Source organism: Oculina patagonica, chromosome 5 (genome assembly GCF_052425735.1).
Source record: "Oculina patagonica isolate OP01 chromosome 5, crgOcupat, whole genome shotgun sequence".
NCBI lineage: Eukaryota > Metazoa > Cnidaria > Anthozoa > Scleractinia > Oculinidae > Oculina > Oculina patagonica.
The window spans coordinates 25042917-25067272 of record NC_135762.1 but is presented as its reverse complement, the minus strand read 5'-3'; the positions used below and the strand labels follow the sequence as shown (position 1 = coordinate 25067272).

The 24356-nt window shown below is 37.7% G+C and overlaps 3 protein-coding genes across 3 annotated transcripts; 1 reads left to right on the top strand and 2 right to left on the bottom strand.

The window, feature by feature from the left end:
• Positions 1-1265: 1265 nt before the first annotated feature.
• LOC144654801 (uncharacterized) lies at positions 1266-4192 on the bottom strand. The gene is made up of 6 exons (XM_078515025.1): positions 4003-4192; positions 3695-3778; positions 3074-3232; positions 2818-2919; positions 2293-2461; positions 1266-1759 (listed from the first exon to the last, which is right to left on the bottom strand). Exons 1-6 carry the CDS (start codon positions 4003-4005, stop codon positions 1674-1676), a joined length of 603 nt encoding a protein of 200 aa, XP_078371151.1. The 5' UTR covers positions 4006-4192; the 3' UTR covers positions 1266-1673.
• A 5269-nt stretch (positions 4193-9461) lies between these two features.
• On the bottom strand, positions 9462-13093 carry LOC144655074 (uncharacterized). The gene is made up of 6 exons (XM_078515293.1): positions 12956-13093; positions 11780-11959; positions 11265-11423; positions 11009-11110; positions 10485-10653; positions 9462-9956 (listed from the first exon to the last, which is right to left on the bottom strand). Exons 1-6 carry the CDS (start codon positions 13091-13093, stop codon positions 9871-9873), a joined length of 834 nt encoding a protein of 277 aa, XP_078371419.1. The 3' UTR covers positions 9462-9870.
• A 7330-nt stretch (positions 13094-20423) lies between these two features.
• LOC144653486 (uncharacterized) lies at positions 20424-23292 on the top strand. The gene is made up of 5 exons (XM_078513476.1): positions 20424-20520; positions 20885-21043; positions 21199-21300; positions 21649-21817; positions 22661-23292. Exons 3-5 carry the CDS (start codon positions 21208-21210, stop codon positions 22744-22746), a joined length of 348 nt encoding a protein of 115 aa, XP_078369602.1. The 5' UTR covers positions 20424-20520; positions 20885-21043; positions 21199-21207; the 3' UTR covers positions 22747-23292.
• The last annotated feature ends 1064 nt before the right edge of the window (positions 23293-24356 follow it).

Sequence of the window (24356 nt, the reverse complement as noted above, 5' to 3'; positions counted from 1 at the left end):
TGTCCGATTTCGTTCGATGACCGAACAAAATCGAATTTAATCATCCGATTAGATTCGATTTCGTTCGATTGTGTTCGATAAAAAATGTGTTCGATTTCGTTCGGTCTGATACGCCGGGTTATTTACAAGCGAAAACTTAAACAAGGATAAAAATAACACGAGAAAACTGAGGCTAGGTCCTTTAACAGCGTGTCACGTCAAGGGAAATGTTTGGCCAGAACACACACACACACACACACACACACACACACACCACACACACACACACACACACACACACACACACACACACACACACACACACAAAAAACTACAAATTAATGATTTAATTTAGAAGAATTATACCTGGAGTCTCAGGAACTCGTTAGGACGCGACGATGACCCATCTGTCTCGGATCGAAGCCCTACCGGACATAGCCCTCGCTTCATGATGATCCCTGATTTGTTCACATTTACTTCTGACGAAAAGAGCACTGCACTTCAAATAGCAAATAAAAGCGGAGTGCAGATCAAAACATCAAAACATGGTCCATCAAAATTTTGTAGTGCTTGCAAAATTACGGTACAGCTCGGAATGCTCGCAAAATTTTAGTGGGTGTTTTTGCTCGTGCTCGCATATTTTTTATACTGACTGCTCGTATGCTCGGTTTTTAGTGGAGGTAGCTTTTTGAAAAGTGCACGTTGTTGGCTCGTTGTTGCTCGAATGCTCGCAAATGCTCGCAAAGACCATTTGATACCCCTATAGCGGCTTTCGTACAATATATTCCTCATCAGTCTCACAGTCGTTTACAAACTATTTTTTATGCCCATTATAAAGCCCCTCCGGATAAAAAAAGATTTCCTGTAAGACCTTTAGTGACGCCCCCTCCATTTCTTTTTACCCCCCCCCCCCCTCCCCTCTACAATCGGGCACTCTCTTAAACTTCTGGGAACCCTCTCTATTAATCACCCCCACTCCGCCCACTCCACCAGGCGGTAAATCAAGTCAATTTATGAGGTAACTATAGGATTTAAAAGTTCTTCTTGCACCATATTTACGTTTGCGTGTCCTTATTGTTATTCTGTGGTCACAACATGAGAAAGGCCATTCCACTAAATAAGCCCTCTCCTCTCAAAAGGTCGCAAAAAGGAAAAGCACTCGCACCCTAAGGGCCTCTTAAAATAGCGTAACGGTATGGTATTGGGAGGGTACTCAACTGAAGTTAGTTTTCAGGGATATGACATCACATTCGGAGCCCATGAAGACAGAAGTTGACACATTTCAGTTCTTTCACTGAACAAGTGATTTTAATTGTCTCATCTTTCTATTGTAGCTCATTAATTTGCACCATTATTTAGTTTACCATAACATAATTGTGTAACATACAGTCAGGTCTTAAGTTTCAAAATTCAACGAGGTTTTCATCACATAAAAGATGTACTACATCTTAACTTAATATTGTTGTTAATTAATTTGCACTATTCTTAAGTTTGCCATAGCATTATTGTGTAACAACATACATGTAAAAAACAAAACAAAATTCAACTGAATTTTTTTATCAAAGGTGCACCAAATCTAAACTAAGCATTTAGTAAATCAATTTTGTCGTGTGAGACTTAATTTTTGTTAAAGCCGTATGGCTTACTGAATCAAAGATAATCTTCTTCAGACAATGCCTATAAAAAGATTTTCTTTAGCATCTTTGCACGCAAATTCGCCCGCATCCCCATGACCAACATCTGGTGTAGCAGAACCGGATGCACCACGCTCGCTTTTCACCTGCAATATGGCACAGAACAAACAAAAGTAATCAATATCAAAATAGATATTGACCAATTTTAGATAACAGGAAGGGAGCAATCGTCAACTACGAAATTATGTCCGATGGTCGATTAAATTATCAAAACCGATACTAAGGGTAAATAAAAAGGTTATCAAGGATCTCTTGAGGATGATCATGCATCAACCAGGGATTATTGTTTTTGTTTAACAAGCAAATTTTTTTGCATTTAAGTAGTTATTAAATAAGGCATATGGGCCACGTTCTACTCAGCATACAATATATGGTGAATTATGATTATTTATCATTTAATTAATAACCTCCTCCAAGGCCGCAAGTCTCGTTCGGCGATGTAACATGCAGGCCACGACTGGTTAAACGTTCTGCAATTTGTTTCCGGGTTGATTTGTTTTCGAATTTCTTTCGGTTGTTTTTTTTTTTTTTTTCACTAGTCGAGTAACAGCTTACAAGATCCGGTCAAATTCACCTTAAGGTCATTATTAGGGTAAGCTAACTGCGGTATTTTACTTACGTTTGTTCACACTCACGACGAGGGATTTCTTCTTAATGCGATAAATGGGCAGCTTGGCACACAGTGTAGCCATTTCATCACTCAGATCCGAGCGATCATTTACAGTGCCAACAACTTCATACTCATAGTCAGTCGTTTGCTTTGCTTGTGACGAGCCGTCATCGCTCTCCTAAAGAACAAAACAAGCATAAATCGTGTTACTTCTGCTCATTTAGCTTGATTTAATGCCTTCACTTTCACTCTTCTCATTTTCTGAGCGTATCAATGTGACCATGAAGCTTTTGGATAATTCCGGATCAATTATAGTTACGCAAGCTTTATACCAAGCTTTACACTAGCTTAATAACCAAAAAACGAAGAATTCTATATCCTATGTCATGTATCCTAAATCCTATATCTAACGAAGAATTCTGTTTGATAACGACAGCTGTAAAGCCATTAAACTCAAAACGGCAACCAATTTGGACAATGTGTGCTGTCAGAATGTGTATCGACTAAGAACATCTGGAAACCGAATTCTCATACCTTGTTAAGGATCTTGGCGAGGTCATCAGGCTTTGGCAGATTTTCGGTGGAGTCACTCAGAAAACAGGCTTTGCCAGCAGAAAGTCGGTGCATGGCCACGTTCTACAACAATGGAAAATAGGAAACGCTGTAAGTAATCATGAACCGCAATCAGTTTAGAGAAGAATAGCCTAATGCAAAAGCAGAACAAGAAAAGAAGCTTTATTTTATGGTGCACTGAGAAATTACTTGTATATGGGTACAAAAGATTAGTTACCTTTTTGAAGTCGTAAACAACGTCGACCTCTCCTGCGTTGGATGAATCTGTTTTTGGAATATGAAATTTCTCTGTTTGTTTCTCAGTGTCAACTTCAATTTCTTCATCGACCTCTTTATCTCCATCCTTAATTTTTATCTTGTACTTGGACACGGTTTCCTGCAAAGTCAAAAATATATTTCAATATTTTGGCTTGATAAAGCTTAACATCATCTTTCGGCTTAAAATGCATGGTTCTCGATTGCATGTAAAGTAAAGATTTGTTACTTGGAACCTTTCGATTACTGCAAGAATAAAAAGCCATTTGTTGGAAAACCATAGAAAAATTAATTCTTAATTACTGAATCAATTTCGACTTACTTGAGCTCTAACGTCGACTGGGGCGAAATTATCTCAGCAATTTAGTTCTGTGATGTACTCATGTAATTGATTAATGATACTTCTTTTTTCACTTAAATTATTTGGCAATAATATGCCGTGGAGTTCTACAAAAAAATCGCGCTGTAATTTTACATGGAACTACCTTCTGTCCTGGGCTAAAAAGGTGGCTAAGAATCTGTAACTACTCGAGAGATTACAGGCTACTTTAAATAGCAATTTTATGCATTTACACCACTTTACCTCTTTGTCTGCACATTTACAAACAGTCGCTGCAGACGTGGCAACAACAAGGACGGCAAAACACAGAAGGAACACCTTGAACTCCTGGTGACGAAAAAATAAAATGTATTTTAGAATTTTTCACTCTGGTGTTGAGCTAAACCAACAACGCCCCTCTTGCTTAAACCAAGACAGCGCACTAAACTTCATGAAAAGCTTGTTTGCACATTTATAAGATTACACATCGGGTGAATGTACTAAATGAGGCTATAAATTACCGTCTGTGGTATAAGAACGATAATAATGTTTGCAAATTATATAAATCTTACCATTTTTCTCTTGAAATGTAGCAGAAAAAGGGCTAGTTCTTCGTTTTTCTTTCTTTTCGTTCTTCTTTGATCTTCTTGTGATGAAGAGCTTTCAGTATGCCTTTTTCCACAAAGTCGTACCGTTTTTATACCATCTGTAGGCTGTTCAAGGTTTCCTCGTTCTTCATTTGATATCACGGATGTATATGATATTCTGCACTTAAATTTTGTCTAATTTACCTTGTTTCAGCTCATTATGATCTCACATTAGCAGTTCCTTTAGCTATGGTACCACTGCGCATGGCAGAGAACTATTTGTTAAGTTCAGGAACTGAACTTTTTGACAGCTCAATCGGTTAATAACAATAACACATTATAACGCCGCTTTAGTTAGGGCTCACTTTTAAAATTAATAAACGATATATCAGATCGTGGTAATCAACATTTCAGGTCTACTACTGTAAAGAAAAATGCGTTATCCTAGGATTTCCTCAGCGATCAAAATCTGTTTAGGTCCGTCATTTAAGAAACAAAAGTAAATTGTTCTCAAAGAAGTAAAGAAGGAAGAACAAGACTTCCTTTGTACTTCATAGACTTGAACTCTATACCATCTGAAGGCTGTCCGAGGATTCCTTGTTCTTAATTTGATATCACGGATGTATATGATATTCTACACGTAGTTTTGTCTAATTTACCTTGTTTCAGCTCATCCTGATCTCACATTAGCAGTTCCTTTAGCTATGGTACCACTGCGCATGGCACAGAACTATTTGTTAAGTTCAGGAACTGAATTTTCTGACAGCTAAATTGGGCTATAACAGAATTTACGTGTAGTTAAAACGTCCTAAACTTGAACTCTAGTCAGCACTTCCTTCAGTGATCGCCTTACTGTTGATGTCATCACTTATAAACAATTAAGAATAGTTAGATCTCAAAGGAGGAGGAACAAGTCCAACCTAAGCAAGGTTCGCCCGTGACTACCCCCTGCCGCCCTCCTACAGCTTTTTGTTCAATATGAATGCGCTAAATAAAAAAATCTTTGAACTGCCATTATGTTGTGATTGAGGTAGCCAGACATAATTATTTTGTAGGGACGGGCGACGTTAATAAATACCAAAAACAACTCATGCTAAACTACCGTGATGTCAACATTATCTAACCCCGAAAAGGCAAAGATGTGGTGAAAAATGGTTGAAAGGCACACACTTTTTTCGCCGCCATGTACTGAGGCTTTTTAGACAAGGTATTCAATTTAACATAGCGTTCAGGAAGCATACCGAGGTATCAAACTGTCAGAACAAGCTAACAAAGCAGTTACCAGGCCAAAAAATATTGCCAGAAAAACCGACAAATGATAAAAACCTGACAACCATCCCAGAACTTAGTACAGATGTGCACTAGGAAATATTATTGCTTTACGGTAAATGCGTGAACTTAAGAAATATATGGCATGAAATGAACTCACTTCGGAATGAAAGTTGTTCCGGAATAATTCAGGGACCGCACTAATTAACTTTTTTGTTCCAAATGTATACGATAAGTAGTTGGTCATTTGTGATGATTAGCAGAGCCTACCTCATTCCCAGTGTTTCTCACCTCCCTACCCCCGCCCCCGCCCCCTTCTCGCTTTGTAAGGGGGGGGGGGGACACTCTGAGAATAAGGTTGTAGTAGAGCCATCGTGCGAGAGAATAATGTCGCGAAGAGAAATGAGGGATTAATTGTAGCAATAGTTTTTTTAACGTGAATAAAGGTTTATCATTTTTTGTAGTCATAAGTCTGTTGGAAGTGTCACTTATATAACCATAGCCTGTCCTTGGTGTTTATATAGTGTGGGATCCACACTAAACTATTGGAACGTACACATCTGGAACAGACTACTTTTTCTAGCATTATGATTTGAAATTATCAATGAACAGCTGTATTGGATCAGTGCCTTGTGTCACTTTATTATTATTAGAAGTATTTGGTCCAGAAAAAATGGTAAAGTGAATTGAACTTATAAATATAAACGTGATTGAAAATGCTTTTGTTGTTGAATAAACATTGCGTTACATTGCAGCGTGACATTCACAACATGATACGTACAGGGTAGACTACTAAAGGGCCAAGAAGGGGATTCCCCAGCTTACAGAGAGATGACAGGAATAAACTTTTTCTAACTTTCGTTGTGAATTATAAACATGTTGCTATTTTTTGTTGACATGACTATAGCAAGAATCGATAACTAACTAACTATAACGCAACCTGAATTACAAAACGTTACATTTTAAACGAAAAAATGGAACAGCTCCTCATAACAAAACTATCGACCTCAGTCAATACAATTGACAATTTTATATAGTTTCTTTCGGTCTCAAACCTGAACTCTTTAAACTTAGTTTCAGTGAATTAGTTTTTCTACTTGAATTCTGCTAGACTAAATTTTAGAAACAATCTGTAATCGAACTGGAACAGCAAGGCAACTTAACTCCTTATGAGTAAAAATAATTGACATTGTTAGTTTTTTTTCGGTCCCGAAGTGAAACTATAAACTTGGCGTTGTTAAAGTGGTTATTCTCGAAATTAAACTGGAACAGCTAGGCAACTCAACTCCTGGGGACAAAATTATCGTAGTTTCTTTAGCTTTTCTTTCGGTTCCGAAGTGAAACTATAAACTTAGCTTGACTAATTTTAATACTCCTTCTTCATGAAATTCTTCTAAACCTAGTTTGAGAAACAATCTGTCGGCGCGCATCGTACTTCGAACTGTGTATGGAGGTGAAACTCTAAACTTAGCTTCGTTAAAGTAAGACTTAATTCTACTCGAAGCTAGTAGTCTGCTAAAAGATAATTCGTAAACAATTTGTGATTGCACATTGTACACCATTTTTAAGTTTTCAAGCATGAGCAGTTTCTTAGTAATCTCACCTTGTCCAAGTGAGTTAATATCACCATCAAGGATTTTCGTCAACACGTCTTTCCCCCAGGGGGGGGGGGGGGGCACTCATATGAAAGTGACGGGGATGTATCTATCAACCTGGTCTTAAAATTTTACAAATAAAAGAAAAGAAAAGGACCAAAAAGGAATTGCGCGAACGGGAAAATAGTAACCCATGCGGGGTGCAACCCTAAAAACTAAAAAGAATGGCGATAAAAATCTTAAATTAAAAAAAAAAAAAATATATATATATATTATATACATATATATATATATATATATATGTATATACAATAAATCTAATTAATTACTATAGTTAAAAATTATAGTTATAAAATCTAGTTAATTACTTATAGCTAAAGTTATAAAACAAGATGCAGATAATATTAATTACAAAAATTAAGAGCGGTGGCAAGGGCAGTTACGGAAGAGGACCCAGGTGCAGGGCATGTCAATATCATAGGTAGGGTTCAGTAGAGTAAAATAAGTGGCGCGCAGAAAATATTTGAATAAACTTGGGCTAGAAAATTTGTCGTGAGGGGCGAGGTTACAGATAGTGTTCCAAGGTTTTACAATTCTATTGAAAAAAGAAGCTTGAAAAGTTGCGGTTTTACAGTAAGCAGGTTTAAGTACGAGCGTGGGGTTCTTAGAGCGGGACCGGCCATGCGTGACAAAAGTAAAATATTGATCAATATTTAGGTCAGTGTATCCAGAAATACAGTTATAGAGAAATAAAAGATCTCTCAGTTCCCTGTCATATGTTAATGGTAGCAAGCGAAGAGTCAGCAGTCGTTGTTTGTAGGACATCTCGCCGATTCTAGTTCTTAGTATCCAGCGAGTGGCGCGCCTCTGGACCCTTTCTAGGATCGTTCTCAAATTGACATTAGCAGGAGACCAAACTTCCGTGGCATTTGTAAGCTGTGACTTCACGAGAGATAGATAAAGTGTCCGCCTTACTTTGATGTCGGTCATAAGTGGGCAAGTTCTCTTTAAGAGTCCCAGCATTCTATTAGCCTTGAGTACAATACGCATTACGTGTGAGTCCCACGTTAGATTTCTAGTAATGGTTACACCAAGGTCTTTCTCTTCCTGAACGCGTTGTATGTTTGCATCGCCAAGGTGATATTCATGATTTACAGGTGTTTTTTTTTTCGCGTGATTGTTAGCACTTTGCATTTGGAGGCGTTGAACTTCATGTTTGATTCGTGGCTCCAGGTGTTTAAACTTGTAAGATCCTGCTGGAGAATAGCACAGTCATTCACTGACAAGATAGTACGGCGCAACTTGGTATCATCAGCATACAGAGCGGTGCTAGTTTCCTCATGGATGACATCAGGGAGGTCATTGATAAATATCACAAAGAGGAGTGGGCCAACAAGACTACCCTGGGGTACACCGGAAGTGACCGGTAGACGCTCAGAGGCAGTGCCTTCAATCACAACTCTCTGCGATCTGTCCTTTAGGTAGTCAGAAAACCAATCTATCAGTTGACCTGTGACACCGTACCATTTCAACTTTTCAATAAGAATGACGTGATCAACTGTATCAAAAGCCTTGGCAAAATCAAGGTACAAAATATCCGTCTGTTTGTTTTTGTCTAGTGCCTCCCCAATTGAATGGAGTACGGATAAAAGTTGCGAAGAGCATGAACGGGAACGCATGAATCCGTGTTGTAAGGATGTAATTGATTTCGAGACATGGGAATAAAGTCTGTTACAAACGCAGCGTTCCATAACTTTACTCACAATTGGTAGAAGTGAGATTGGTCTATAATTTTCAGCTGGCTCTAAAAGATCTTTTTTATGGACCGGATCAACATCAGCTGACTTCCATTCAGATGGAAACCGCCCAGTACGCAGAGAATGATTAGGAATGCTCGTCGTCTCGCTTAGGGGTATAAATTTCGGACTTTGGGTCTCGCTAAGCGTGTTCTGGAGAAAGTGGCAATATTTTTAGCCGCGAGGGTCTCCTTTAGGGTTGCATGCGAAGAAATATACAAATATAAGTTCTTTTTTCAGAATTTTGGTATCTTTTAGGGGTCTAAAATAATTTGAGCCACGCGAAGACTGGTCTCTTTTAGGGGTTCTTTTCAAAATTTTCGACGAGCATCCCGTCCCTTTAATATGGGAGTCCCCCCCCCCCCCGGGGTCTTTCCTTCCTAATCAATAATCTAAGACAGTTTGGCCATCTTATCCCGTTAAGCAGTCACTATCTTCAGAATCTTTGCCATTATGCTTCGTTCAAATTGGGAGAGTCGCGGTTTTTTCACTCGAGCATTCTAGAGCACATTTTCGTTTCGTTCATGACGTTTTCAAAAATGTATTTTAAACAAATGTAGCGAAGGTCCTTATTGTTATTTTGTGGTCACAACATGAGAAAGGCCATTCCACTAAATAAGCCCCCTCCCCTCAAAAGGTCGCGGAAAGGAAAAGCACTCGCACCGTAAGGGCCTCTTAAAATAGCGTAACGGTATGGTATTGGGAGGGTACTCAACTGAAGTTAGTTTTCAGGGATATGACATCACATTCGGAGCCCATGAAGACTGAAGTTGACACATTTCAGTTCTTTCACTGAACAAGTGATTTTATTTGTCTCATCTTTCCATTGCAGCTCATTAATTTGCACCATTATTTAGTTTACCATAACATAATTGTGTAACATACAGTCAGGTCTTAAGTTTCAAAATTTAACGAGGTTTTCATCACATAAAAGATGTACTACATCTTAACTTAATATTGTTGTTTATTAATTTGCACTATTCTTTGGTTTGCCATAGCATTATTGTGTAACAACATACATGTAAAAAACAAAACAAAATTCAACTGAATTTTTTTTATCAAAGGTGCACCAAATCTAAACTAAGCATTTAGTAAATCAATTTTGTCGTGTGAGACTTAATTTCTGTTAAAGCCGTATGGCTTACTGAATCAAAGATAATCTTCTTCAGACAATGCCTATAAAAAGATTTTCTTTAGCATCTAACCACGCAAATTCGCCCGCATCCCCATGACCAACATCTGGTGTAGCAGAACCGGATGCACCACGCTCGCTTTTCACCTGCAACATGGCACAGAAAAAACAAAAGTAATGAATACCAAAATATATATTGACCAATTTTAGATAACAGGAAGGGAGCAATCGTCAACTACGAAATTATGTCCGATGGTCGATTAAATTATCAAAACCGATACTAAGGGTAAATAAAAAGGTTATCAAGGATCTCTTGAGGATGATCATGCATCAACCAGGGATTATTGTTTTTGTTTAAGAAAGCAAATTGTTTTGCATTTAAGTAGTTATTAAATAAGGCATATTGGCCACGTTCTACTCAGCATACAATATATGGTGAATTATGATTATTTATCATTTAATTAATAACCTCCTCCAAGGCCGCAAGTCTCGTTCGGCGATGTAACATGCAGGCCACGACTGGTTAAACGTTCTGCAATTTTTTTCCGGGTTGATTTGTTTTCGAATTTCTTTCGGTTGTTTTTTTTTTCACTAGTCGAGTAACAGCTTACAAGATCCGGTCAAATTCACCTTAAGGTCATTATTATGGTAAGCTAACTGCGGTATTTTACTTACGTTTGTTCACACTCACGACGAGCGATTTCTTCTTAATGCGATAAATGGGCAGCTTGGCACACAGTGTAGCCATTTCATCACTCAGATCCGAGCGATCATTTACAGTGCCAACAACTTCATACTCATAGTCAGTCGTTTGCTTTGCTTGTGACGAGCCGTCATCGCTCTCCTAAAGAACAAAACAAGCATAAATCGTGTTACTTCTGCTCATTTAGCTTGATTTAATGCCTTCACTTTCACTCTTCTCATTTTCTGAGCGTATCAATGTGACCATGAAGCTTTTGGATAATTCCGGATCAATTATAGTCACGCAAGTTTATACCAAGCTTTACACTAGCTTTATAACCAAAAAACGAAGAATTCTATATCCTATGTCATGTATCCTATATCCTATATCTAACGAAGAATTCTGTTTGATAACGACAGCTGTAAAGCCATTAAACTCAAAACGGCAACCAAATTGGACAATGTGTGCTGTCAGAATGTGTATCGACTAAGAACATCTGGAAACCGAATTCTCCTACCTTGTTAAGGATCTTGACGAGGTCATCAGGCTTTGGCAGATTTTCGGTGGAGTCACTCAGAAAACAGGCTTTGCCAGCAGAAAGTCGGTGCATGGCCACGTTCTACAACAATGGAAAATAGGAAACGCTGTAAGTAATCATGAACCGCAATCAGTTTAGAGAAAAATAGCCTAATGCAAAAGAAGAACAAGAAAAGAAGCTATATTTTATGGTGCACTCAGAAATGACTTGTATATGGGTACAAAAGATTTGTTACCTTTTTGAAGTCGTAAACAACGTCGACCTCTCCTGCGTTGGATGAATCTGTTTTTGGAATATGAAATTTCTCTGTTTGTTTCTCAGTGTCAACTTCAACTTCTTCATCGATCTCTTTATCTCCATCCTTAATTTTTACCTTGTACTTGGACACGGTTTCCTGCAAAGTCAAAAAGATATTTCAATATTTTGGCTTGATAAAGCTTAACATCATCTTTCAGCTAAAAATGCATGGTTCTCGATTGCATGTAAAGTAAAGATTTGTTACTTGGAACCTTTCGATTACTGCAACAACAAAAAGGCATCTGTTGGAAAACCATAAAAAAATAATTCTTAATTAATCAAATTCCGACTTACTTGAGCTCTAACGTCGACTGGGGCGAAATTATATCAGCAATTTAATTCTGTGATATCTACTCATGTAATTGTTTAATGATTTCTACTTCTTTTTTCACTCAAATTGTTTGGCAATAATAAACCGTGGAGTTCTACAAATATGCATTTACACCACTTTACCTCTTTGTCTTTACATTTACAAACAGAAGCTGCAGATGTGGTAACAACGAAGACGGCAAAACACAGAAGGAACACCTTGAACTCCTGATGACAGAAACAAACAGAATATAAGAAATTTATCACTTTGGTGTAGAGTAAGCCGACGGCGCCTGCTACTTTTCTGACGCATGGTCTAAGATCCTAAAACAGGGAAGCGGACCTACAATTGTAGCTTCATAGAAATTTGCACATTTATTTCATAGCAGCTGGCTATGAATTAATTATCCTGCACGGCTAACCGCAAAATAAGTATCCTGCCAACTTAATCTTACCATATTTCTCTGGTAGTCAGCTCTGGTCAGTTCTTTGTTCTTCGTTTTTCTCTCTTCTTGCAATTTTGGTAAAAAGTTTTATGCCTTTTTCCACCAAGTCGTACCGTTTTTATACCATCCGAAGGCTGTCCAAGGTTTCCTTGTTGTTAATTTGATATCACGGATGTATTTGATATTCTAGACTTGAATGTTGTCTGATATACCTTGTTTCAGCTCATCATGACCTTACATTAGCAGTTCTTTTAGCTATGGTAGCACTGCGCATGGCACAACTATTTGTTTAGTTCAGCAACTGAATGTTCCGACAGTAACAGAATTTACGTGTAGTTAAAACTTTCTAAACCTGAACTCTAGTCAGCACTTCCTTCAGCGATCGCCTTACTGTTTATGTCATCAATTATAAACAATTAACAATAGATAGATATCAAAGAAGGAGGAACAAGTCCAACCTAAGCAAGGTTGGACCGTAACCACCCCCTCCCTCCCGTCCCGTCCTCTAACAACTTTTTGTTCGATTCGGTGATTGTGACTGAGACCGACATAATTATTTTATAGCAACGGCCGATGTTAAGAAGACCTAAACATTTCGCGAGAAACATTACTGGAAGGTCAATCATTGTCTTTGAAAAATATCCTAACAGCACAATTTGTTGTGATACGGTACATGTCATCAGACAGGTACACGGGGATCCTACGGACGAAAGAACAAGTTCAACCTAAGTTGTGCACACGTTCCTTCCCCTTCCCCAAAAACGTACCAGGCGATGCGTTTAAAAAGGTTTAAACTGTCATTATTATGATTTAGGTGGCCAGACAATTATTTTATGGCAGCTGTAGATACGGCTTATTGAAAAGCCCAACTTACAATGGTAAATTCGTGAAACAATGAAGGGAGGTCAATCGAGGTCAATGGTATAAGATTCTTACACAGCGCTATATATGACGATGGACTATCACCAAAGAAGGACGAGAAGAATTCTAAAAGAATTTTCATCTTCACCATTCCGTTCCAAGAAATAAAATGACCAAATATCGACTTGGCAAAACATGTCAAGTGTGTTCCAAAAATCCCGTAAACGCATTCGTAGACGATTGTATTTTTAACAAAGGGATTGGAAGTCGGTTGAAAAAAAAGACATGAAAAAAATTAGAGAGATTAATTACAACAAGTCAACGCAACCGTCAATTTCCCTGTTACTTTTGTGTGTACAGTAAAACAAAATCTTATTTCGGACGTGTCTTCTAGTTGGGATAGGCATTCACGAGAAGGATACAATGGGATGGGGGGGGGGGGGGAATTAACCAGCTTTATCAGTTCTCGTCCTCGGTTTTAATGACACCACTAATGCAGCACGTTTTTTGCTTATTCAAAGCGATTCCATCAACAAGTACTTGACCTCAAGCCCTTTTTTTTTTAGCTGTAGTCAACACAGCTTCCTTCAGCAACTGCAGCACTGCGCATATACCGAATTATAAAGTTGTGTAATTATCTGTATTCACTCCGTAATAAAACCCAAAATCACATATGCTGACGCCTTAACACACTGTTAACATGCTTCCGTGACATTATTAGGTTTCATCAGCACCATTTAACGTGTCACGCAACAGACTTGTCATTTCAAAACAAGCAGCAATTTTTATACATTTTCTTCCTCCTTCTGTTTTCCTGGTAGTTTGATACTCTTGACACCGGAATATGAAAGGTAGTTATGTTAATTCTTTTTCTGCGGTTTTATGTTTCGGATTTCGCGTGGATGTTTGGGCCGACTCCGACCGACTGTTTTTTTTTATTTACACTGATCTACTTCGGCTGAATGGGAAGGAACGCGCCCGCTATGTTTTTTAGCCGTCACTTTTACGTCAGAAATGACAAAAACTGAAAAAAAAAAAAAAAAAACTGACGAGTTTTTGGATTTTATAAAATGCGCCAAGAACTGCTTTTGTTATGAATTAAGTTACAGCCTTTGATAAATCACGAAGGAAACAGTATAATATATCGCCCTGAAGTAGGGTTAGGGTGATGGAAACTCCTTCTTAATTAATTCTTATTTTAATTTTTCGTTGTTTTACGTGATGTGACAGGAAGATGATTTGATGACCCTGTTTGATCTCTCGCGGCTTCGTTAACTGGCAAAATATGTTCCCTAACACGAGTTTTCGCTATATCGGGGTTCTTTTTCATATATTTCATGATCACTGGGTAAAGAATATCGTACGTTATACAGAAGTTCGTTAAATCTAGGTTCCACTGGTAGGCAGTTTGAATTTAAAAAAGCAAGACTCTCCTTCCAGTGAAAATAATGCCCGATGCCAACACGAAGCCATTTTTATGGCCTGTTGACGAAACGCACTGGTACAATTTATGGACGTGATGCGCAAAATGTTGAGGGGTTGTGGATAGGGGGTTGCGTAGGCCTACCCGACCCCTCAGCCGTCAGTACAGAAGATGTCTTGTTCTTCCTTCTTTGCGATCAATTTCTTTGGTTTATAACTGACGGAACAAAACAGACTGTGATCACTGAAAAAAGTTTTGACTTGAGTTCAAGTTTTAGAAAGCTCTAGCATAACGTATTTTTCTTTTCAGTAGTAGAGCTGAATAGTTGATTGCAAGGATCTGATATATCGTTTATTTATTTTAAATGTGAACCTTACATGAAGCGGAAATATTGGGAAAATATTATTGCCCAATTTAGCTGTCGAAACTTTTATCAGTTCCTGAACTTAACGATATTCTTTACCCAGTGATCATGAAATATATGAAAAAGAACCACGATAAAGCGAAAACTCGTGTTAGGGAACATATTTTGCCAGTCCTTTGGCCCAACGAAACCGCGAGAGATCAAACAGGGTCATCAAATCATCTTCCTGTCACATCACGATTAACAACGAAAAATTAAAATAAGAATTAATTAAGAAGGAGTTTCCATCACCCTAACCCTACTTCAGGGCGATATATTATACTGTTTCCTTCGTGATTTATCAAAGGCTGTAACTTAATTCATAACAAAAGCAGTTCTTGGCGCATTTTATAAAATCCAAAAACTTGTCATTTTTTTTTTTTTTTTTTCATTTCTGACGTAAAAGTGACGGCTAAAAAACATAGCGGGCGCGTTCCTTCCCGTTCAGCCGAAGTAGATCAGTGTAAAAAAAAAAAAACAGTCGGTCGGAGTCGGCCCAAACATCCACGCGAAATCCGAAACATAAAACAGCAGAAAAAGAATTAACATAACTACCTTTCATATTCCGGTGTCAAGAGTATCAAACTACCAGGAAAACAGAAGGAGGAAGAAAATGTATAAAAATTGCTGCTTGTTTTGAAATGACAAGTCTGTTGCGTGACACGTTAAATGGTGCTGATGAAACCTAATAATGTCACGGAAGCATGTTAACAGTGTGTTAAGGCGTCAGCATATGTGATTTTGGGTTTTATTACGGAGTGAATACAGATAATTACACAACTTTATAATTCGGTATATGCGCAGTGCTGCAGTTGCTGAAGGAAGCTGTGTTGACTACAGCTAAAAAAATAGGTCACCAAGGGTGACATGAGTCTAATGCCGTATGGCATAGTGATACAGATTGCGCGGTTTTCGTAAGCCGGTTAAAATTGGTTAGAGGTTTGTGTTCGGGAGTTTAATTTAAAATGCTTATAGCAAGCTAGGGGCATCGTGGATGATTATGGATGAAAACGAAACAGTCATAAATGTTATATGCTTCACAAAATTTAAAGTATGAACAGGAGTTGATGTTATTTCTTCTGTATTGTCCGTAAAAGCAGAAACGATTAAACATTTGGACAAGATTGCGTGACGATTTACAAAAAGCATGTTCATTACAACAAGGGTTGAAGAACTTCACATCGTTTTCTTTCAGATTTTTCACCATTTTGATGATGACTCTTGAAACAGATTTTGCAATAAAAGCACTTGAAATAGTGACTGTTACTCCATTGTATTGTAAGCACTTAGTGACAGATTTTCCTAAAAACGGGTGTAAATGCTCACGTCAATATAACGATGACCTTTTGAACGCTGGAAACTAGGCAATTATTATCGAGCTACCATACACAGGAGCGAAGACTGTTTATCATGATGTACAAATTTCGCGAATCATCACTTCCATATCAATGTAACCATTTTATGATTTTTCTAGCTGTAAGAAGAACTTAAGATCTCTGAGAGTCGTAAAAGCATGAAATTCGATTTCAGTGTAAGGCAAAGGCCGGGACAGTGTAATACTGCAAAGCGGCCAAACAAACGCATTTTGATTTAGTCGCGTAACTTGATTTACATTTATCCATGTACATCTTTTATTTTTGAAGGTTTTTGTTTGCACTGTAAAGAAAAAATTGGTCAAAATTCGAATGACTTAAATACCAAAACCGAGGTAAAGTTTTCTATTTTTTAAAACAAAATAAATATTTGGTCGCATTGTGTAAATAAACGCGAGTCGCCGTCGAAATATTTTTTCTCAAAGACGTCTTGCTTTTTAAGCAAGACGAAAACACAAGTGCTTAACTGAACTGAAAACGAAGATTTATTTTCACAAAAAGCTTACAAATGTCTTAACTGGAAAATTATTTCGTCCTGTTCAAGTGTTGAATAATCGTGACTTGAGAAAGAACTTTTAATTATGCGTGGGAACACGTGTCGCTGATTGGCCGTTTTTAATTGAAACTAATCGTGCGTGTCCGTACGGAGTCCGTTCTTGCAGCTGATCATTGTTTTCTACATTACAGCGAACGATTATCGATCCCGAACCATTCCCTTGGGATTGCTAACAGCTTTTTTCATATAACAAAGAGTCTAATGCGCATGCGCAAAGCGCACGCAAGCATTAGACTCAAAAAACGAGCGGTCCGTACGGACAGTGTAGTGTTTGATACAAATGTGCTACTCAGGAAAATATTAATACTCACCCCCCCCCCCCTCTTCACCCCAACATCCAACATCTCTGGAAATTTTGGTTTATCTTCATACTTTATTTTAAAAATTTAATTGTGAGACCCCCTCCCCCCTCTCCCATCAGAATTTCCAATGAACCCTTGTGGGGTGGGTACAAAGATTTTCTGGAATCACAATAAAATATTGTTAGCAAGCACGTAAGAAAAAAATCATGGGTTGCACAGGAATGTTAGAAGTTGTATTGTCAGTGTTCAACATAAAATGCGAACAGTTAAATACTCGTTCAAAATCAAAATTCCACGAGGACAACGGAATTCTGCTCAAGTCTGCTCATCTTACGTTGCTGTAAAGGGTGAGGAACTGGAAATTCGAATTTTTCCTATGCTAAATTTTCATTCATGGAAGGAAAGACTCGAGAAAACATGAGAAAATGATCAACTCGTGACGGGATGTTGTTTTTATTATTAAGAATGTGTCACGCAGGCTATTAAATTACTCAGTGGTTGTGAATTTAGAAACATTCGCTTTTGTGTTTGACAAATAAACTTTACTTGCTACTTTTGATTTGACTCTTACTGTTTTAAACATTCAATTCTTAGTTTTAGTCAAGTGCTTGCTGTGTTAACGGGAATTTTTTTCGTGGCGAAAGACAAGAAAGTCTTCCAAAACACACTTTGCTTAAATGCAAAGATTTGAATCTTGTATAATTAATTGCGTGCGACCTTTGAAAGCCCCAAAATAAATATTGTTTAAGAACAAAACAACCGCCATGCAAAGCCCTATGTAAGTTTAGCACGCACAGTGGAAACCGCTGCTCTCAGTACTTTAATTAAACGCTACCAAAATCGCTGTCTTTAAAATTTGGATCACCAATTGCAGGATTTATTTTTATCATCAGTACACTTCAATGCAATGCACACATGCCGACAAATAGTGGCAGCTTGCCGAACATGATATTTAACATCACGCGAAAAACTTTACAGCTAAACGGTCAAATCTATTGTCTCACGGTCTGAAAACATAAGCCCCCGTCACACAGTCTAAACGGCCGGTTTAGGACTATATTGAGGATATTGCGACAAGTCCTGCTGCAAGGCAGGCGAGAAAACTCAAGCTAATAGTCCTTGTGACGAAACATTCCGCTCTCAGACGAAGGACATACTTGACATTTCTCCATGTTCAATTTGCGTGACCGATTGTTGATGTTTTAGGAAAAGAGCATGCTGCTTTTAAATTACTCGTGGTACATTAAAAAACTTTCGCTTTCATGTTTGACAAATAAACTTTACTTGCAACTCGAAGTTTTTGACATGTATTTGCAGTTTATTTTGCGGCGAAAGACAAGAAATTCTTGCAATTCATACTGGGAAACGCGAGGATTTGCATCTTGCATATAATTACATATACGATCTTTTGAAAGCCGATCTTTCGAAATGAATGGCACGCTTGTTCTACTTCAGTGCGCATTAGTCCACACCTAGCGTTATCCCGGTAGCACTTTTACCTCACCCACAACCACCGCATAAGTGTAGTTAAAACACTACACTAAAAAGGGCTTGAGGTCAAGTACTTGTTGATGGAATCGCTTTGAATAAGCAAAAAACGTGCTGCATTAGTGCATTAGTGGTGTCATTAAAACCGAGGACGAGAACTGATAAAGTTGGTTAATTCCGATCCCCCCACCCCATTATATCCTTCTCGTGAATGCCTATCCCAACTAGAAGACTTGTCCGAAATGTGATTTTTTTTACTGTACACACGAAATAAACAAGTAAATTGACGGTTGCGTTGAGTTGTTGTAATAAATCTCTCTAATTCTTTTAATGTTTTTTTTTTTGCAACCGACTTCCAATCCCTTCGTTAAAAATACAATCGTCTACGAATGCGTTTACGGGATTTTTGGAACACACTTGCATGTTTTGCCAAGTCGATATTTGGTCATTTTATTTCTTGGATCGGAATGGTGAAGATGAAAATTCTTTTAGAATTCTTCTTGTCCTTCTTTGGTGATAGTCCATCGTCATATACAGCGCTGTGTAAGAATCTTATTCCTTTGACCTCGATTGACCTCCCTTCATTGTTTCACGAATTTACCATTGTAAGTTGGGCTTTTCAGTAAGCCGTATCTACAGCTGCCATAAAATACCTTATTATAGGAATATAACAAGGCATTTTTACAACGCGAACAAAATTGACGCGTAATAAAATTAACGCGAATTAATTTTAAGAAAAGTCCTGGTTAAATGCTTATAGTAAACGTGTTTATATTAATTAACATCAATAAAATTAACGCGAATTTTTGAAATTCGCGTTAATAACATGTATCGTTAATTTCCTATAATAAGGTAATTGTTTGGCCACCTTAATCATAATAATGACAGTTTAAACCTTTTTAAACGCATCGCCTGGTACGTTTTTGGGGAAGGGGAAGGAACGCGTGCACAACTTAGGTTGAACTTGTTCTTTTTTCCGTAAGATCCCCGTGTACCTGTCTGATGACATGTACCGTATCAACAACAAATTGTGCTATTAGGATCTTTTTCAAAGACAATGATTGTCCTTTCAAGTGTTGTTTCTCGCGAAATGTTTAGGTCTTCTTAACATCGGCCGTTGCTATAAAACAATTATGTCGGTTTTAGTCACAACAAAATGGCAGTTTTAAAAAAAAATTATCGGCTTAACGCATTTTTTCCGAATCGAACAAAAAGTTGTTAGAGGACTGGACGGGAGGGAGGGGGTGGTCACGATCTAACCTTGCTTAGATTGGACTTGTTCCCCCTTCTTTGAGATCTATCTATTGTTAATTGTTTATAATTGATGACATAAACAGTAAGGCGATCGCTGAAGGAAGTGCTGATTAGAGTTCAGGTTTAGAAAGTTTTAACTACACGTAAATTCTGTTATTGTCGGAACATTCAGTTGCTGAACTAAACAAATAGATGTGCCATGCGCAGTGCTACCATAGCTAAAGGAACTGCTAATGTAAGGTCATGATGAGCTGAAACAAGGTAAATCAGACAAAATTCAAGTCTAAAATATGAAATACATCCGTGATATCAAATTAAGAACAAGGAAACCTTGGACAGCCTTCAGATGGTATAAAAACGGTACGACTTGGTGGAGAAAGGCATAAAACTCTTTACCACAATTGCAAGAAGAGAGAAGAACGAAGAACAAAGAACTGACCAGAGCTGCCTACCAGAGAAATATGGTAAGATTAAGTTGGCAGGATACTTATTTTGCGGTTAGCTGTGCAGGATAATTAATTCATAGCCAGCTGCTATGAAATAAATGTGCAAATTTCTATGAAGCTACAATTGTAGGTTCGCTTTCCTGTTTTAGGATCTTAGACCATGCGTCAGAAAAGTAGCTGGCGCCGTCGGTCGGCTTACTCTACACCATAGTGATAAATTTCTTATATTCTGTTTGTTTCTGTCACTAGGAGTTCAAGGTGTTCCTTCTGTGTTTTGCCGTCTTCGTTGTTACCACATCTGCAGCTTCTGTTTGTAAATGTGAAGACAAAGAGGTAAAGTGGTGTAAATGCATAATTATTTGTAGAACTCCACGGTTTATTATTGCCAAACAATTTGAGTGAAAAAAGAAGTAGAAATCATCAAGCAGTTACATGAGTAGATATCACAGAATTAAATTGCTGATATAATTTCGCCCCAGTCGACGTTAGAGCTCAAGTAAGTCGAAATTGATTCGGAAATTAAGAATTAATTTTCCTATGATTTTCCAACAAATGCCTTTTTGTTGTTGCAGTAATCGAAAGGTTCCAAGTAACAAATCTTTGCTTTACATGCAATAGAGAACCATGCATTTTTAGCTGAAAGATGATGTTAAGCTTTATCAAGCCAAAATATTGAAATATCTTTTTGACTTTGCAGGAAACCGTGTCCAAGTACAAGGTAAAAATTAAGGATGGAGATAAAGAGGTCGATGAAGAAGTTGAAGTTGACACTGAGAAACAAACAGAGAAATTTCATATTCCAAAAACAGAATCATCCAACGCAGGAGAGGTCGACGTTGTTTACGACTTCAAAAGGGTAACTAATCTTTTGTACCCATATACAAGTAATTTCTCAGTGCACCATAAAATATAGCTTATTTTCTAGTTCTGCCTTTGCATTAGGCTATTCTTCTCTAAAACTGATTGCGGTTCATGATTACTTACAGCGTTTCCTATTTTCCATTGTTGTAGAACGTGGCCATGCACCGACTTTCTGCTGGCAAAGCCTGTTTTCTGAGTGACTCCACCGAAAATCTGCCAAAGCCTGATGACCTCGCCAAGATCCTTAACAAGGTAGGAGAATTCGGTTTCCAGATGTTCTTAGTCGATACACATTCTGACAGCACACATTGTCCAATTTGGTTGCCGTTTTGAGTTTAATGGCTTTACAGCTGTCGTTATCAAACAGAATTATTCGTTAGATATAGGATATAGGATATAGAATATAGAATTCTTTGTTTTGTGGTTATTAAGCTAGTGTAAAGCTTGGTCTAAGCTTGCGTGACTATAATTGATCCGGAATTATCCAAAAGCTTCATGGCCACATTGATACGCTCAGAAAATGAGAAGAGTGAAAGTGAAGGCATTAAATCAAGCAAAATGAGCAGAAGTAACACGATTTATGCTTGTTTTGTTCTTTAGGAGAGCAATGACGGCTCGTCACAAGCAAAGCAAACGACTGACTATGAGTATGAAGTTGTTGGCACTGTAAATGATCGCTCAGATCTGAGTGATGAAATGGCTACACTGTGTGCCAAGCTGCCCATTTATCGCATTAAGGAAAAAAAGCTCGTTGTTGGTGTGGAAAAACGTAAGTAATACAAATACCACAGCGAGAGAAAATAATAAGACTTATTTTCTCTTGCCGCAGTAAGCACGCCTGTGGTAATGTACACAGGTTACTGGTTCACAATGTACCGAAAACATTGCTGACCGCGATCTGCGGCCTGGTGGAGGAGGTTAATTAAATGCACCGCATTGCATCCAATGTAACTCAGGCATAGAGTCCTAACAAGTCTTCTTTACCATGTTGAGAGAAAAAAGTTCCCACACATTACCCATTATCTAAAATAAAATAAAAAGATCCAAGCAGTAATTACCAAATTTTGCACTTTTCCAAAAAATTACCGAAAAATATAAGGTCATAATTAAGTGACATGTGATTTTCACTAAAAAGTATAGTGATCGTATTCTACACCTTTTATTCCTGCCAACAATTACAGTTTTCGCGCGCAAGGTGCTCGGTGAATAGCAGAAGATTTCCCGAGTTTGAGAAAGAAATGTTGATCCATGAAAAAATACAATACAATACGTTTTAATAATAATAATAATTATATTAATAATAATAGATATTAAAAATGATGACATTGTTAACAATTGTTAAAAACTAGGTTAGACATTTTTTAAAACCTAAAAATAAAGGGCGATGTAATAACAGTTTTCTCAAACTCTGTGTATTAAAAGTGAACATTGGGCATAACCTCCGAGTGAACAATTACTTCATTCCCTTTTACTAAAATAACGTATCGATCTATATCGATCTTAAAAAGAAATGTTTCCGCGATGTTTCCATTTGCGGTTTCTTGGTATTTTGTTTTTTTGTTGATGCTGATGTTGATTGAGGTACTCTTCATTGTTCTGTGTCATGTTGCAGGTGTGAAGCGGGGTTGCTGGTACGTCTGCTACTTGAGATGTTGGGGAGGGTCCTGCGTACGAGTTTGTGTGAGAAGATGCTCCTGAAAAGGATGTCACTGCCTTAAGGCTTACTAAGAAAGCTTTTTTCAGTAAGCTGTACGAATTAAGCCTCACGCTCTCAAAATAGATTCACTAAATAGTAGCTAGAACATCTTTATAATATGATGGAAAACTTAGTTGAATTTTGAAACCTAAAACAAGTATGCTACACAATAGAGCAGTTTTCAATTGAAAGTCGTAAAACCAAAACCAAATTTATCACTCTGGCCAATCACAAAGACGCAGACAGTCCAATGAACCAATCAAAACTGGAAGCAAATTCATGTAGCCGGCACGAAGCGCTGGAAAACGTCTGTGAGTATGTCACGATTGGTTTTGGTTTCAGTTCTGATTGGCTGAGAGAATGGCGCCAGTTTCTTAAGCCAATCACTAAGCGTAGTATTGCAAAACCAAAGGAAACGTGAATTACTTTCGACACTCAAGTGAAAATCGCTCTAATGCCATGGTAAACTAATAAATGGTGCAATTTAATAAGAAAGATAAGATTAAATAGAAAGATGAGGCAATAAAATAACTTGTGCATTGAAAGAACTGAGATGTGTTAACTTTAATAAGTCTTTTTGAAGGGCTCCAAAAAAATGTGACGCTGTCATTGGCCTGAAAACTGAGCTTACAACCAAAAATAATACCCGTAATGGTCGGGGGAACAAATACCAGATGATGGCGCGATCAATTCCCCAAGAAGTGACTGAGCCCATGGTTTTCGTCCCAGAAGTTGCAAAGCAACATGATGTATTTGTTCGCGCGGCGGCTTTCGGAGTACTCGTGAGCGCTCGCGCTAGTTTTTGATTGGAAGAAATAATTCGAAACTCTTCGAGTGCTTCAACGAAGATTTCCCAAAACTGGCAACAACCTAAGTTCAAAATTTAACTCAATAATCAGAACATTCCCTTTATGCTTTTTTCGTGCTCAGTTTTTTTTCCTCGATATTGTCAGTTAAATATCAACGATTTATGGACACAAGCTAAAAGTGGACTTCATTAATATGAAGCATATCAACAAAGTTGGAAAGGAAGTTGAAATTGATCAACGTCATTTATTAAATGAATAAATTGAAATTAAAGTTGTTCGGGTCACTTTTTGTTTCTGCACGAAGTAATACTTTCTGTAGCACAGATCATTCCCTCTGTTAAGCGCGCAAAGTAAAAAATGTCACCCTTTTAGTATTGTCCTGATGGACCCTGATCATGAAGTAACGGTACTGATTTTTGTTAATACCACTGCCAAATTTCAACTTGCTTTCCAACTTTTGGCTTTTATCAATGATATTTAAGTGACAATATCGAGCAAAAATAATGGGCAAGAAAAAAGCATGTAGGAAATTCCATGCAATACTGGCTCAAATTTGAATTTATGTTGTCGTGAAAAAGCGTTTTCCCGGTTTATTGAAATACAGGTTCTACAGCATAGGAAAAAGAAGCAACAAAAACAAAACGAAAAGAGGGACTTGAAACAGAGCTTCGACACAGCCTTTCTACTTCTGTTTATTTTGATTATTGAACATTGTTAAATGACCTTCACTTCAAAATGTTTTCGGTCAACTGAGACAACAGGAGCAAATTTTTTGCATGGAATTGCGATATCAGGGTCGGCCA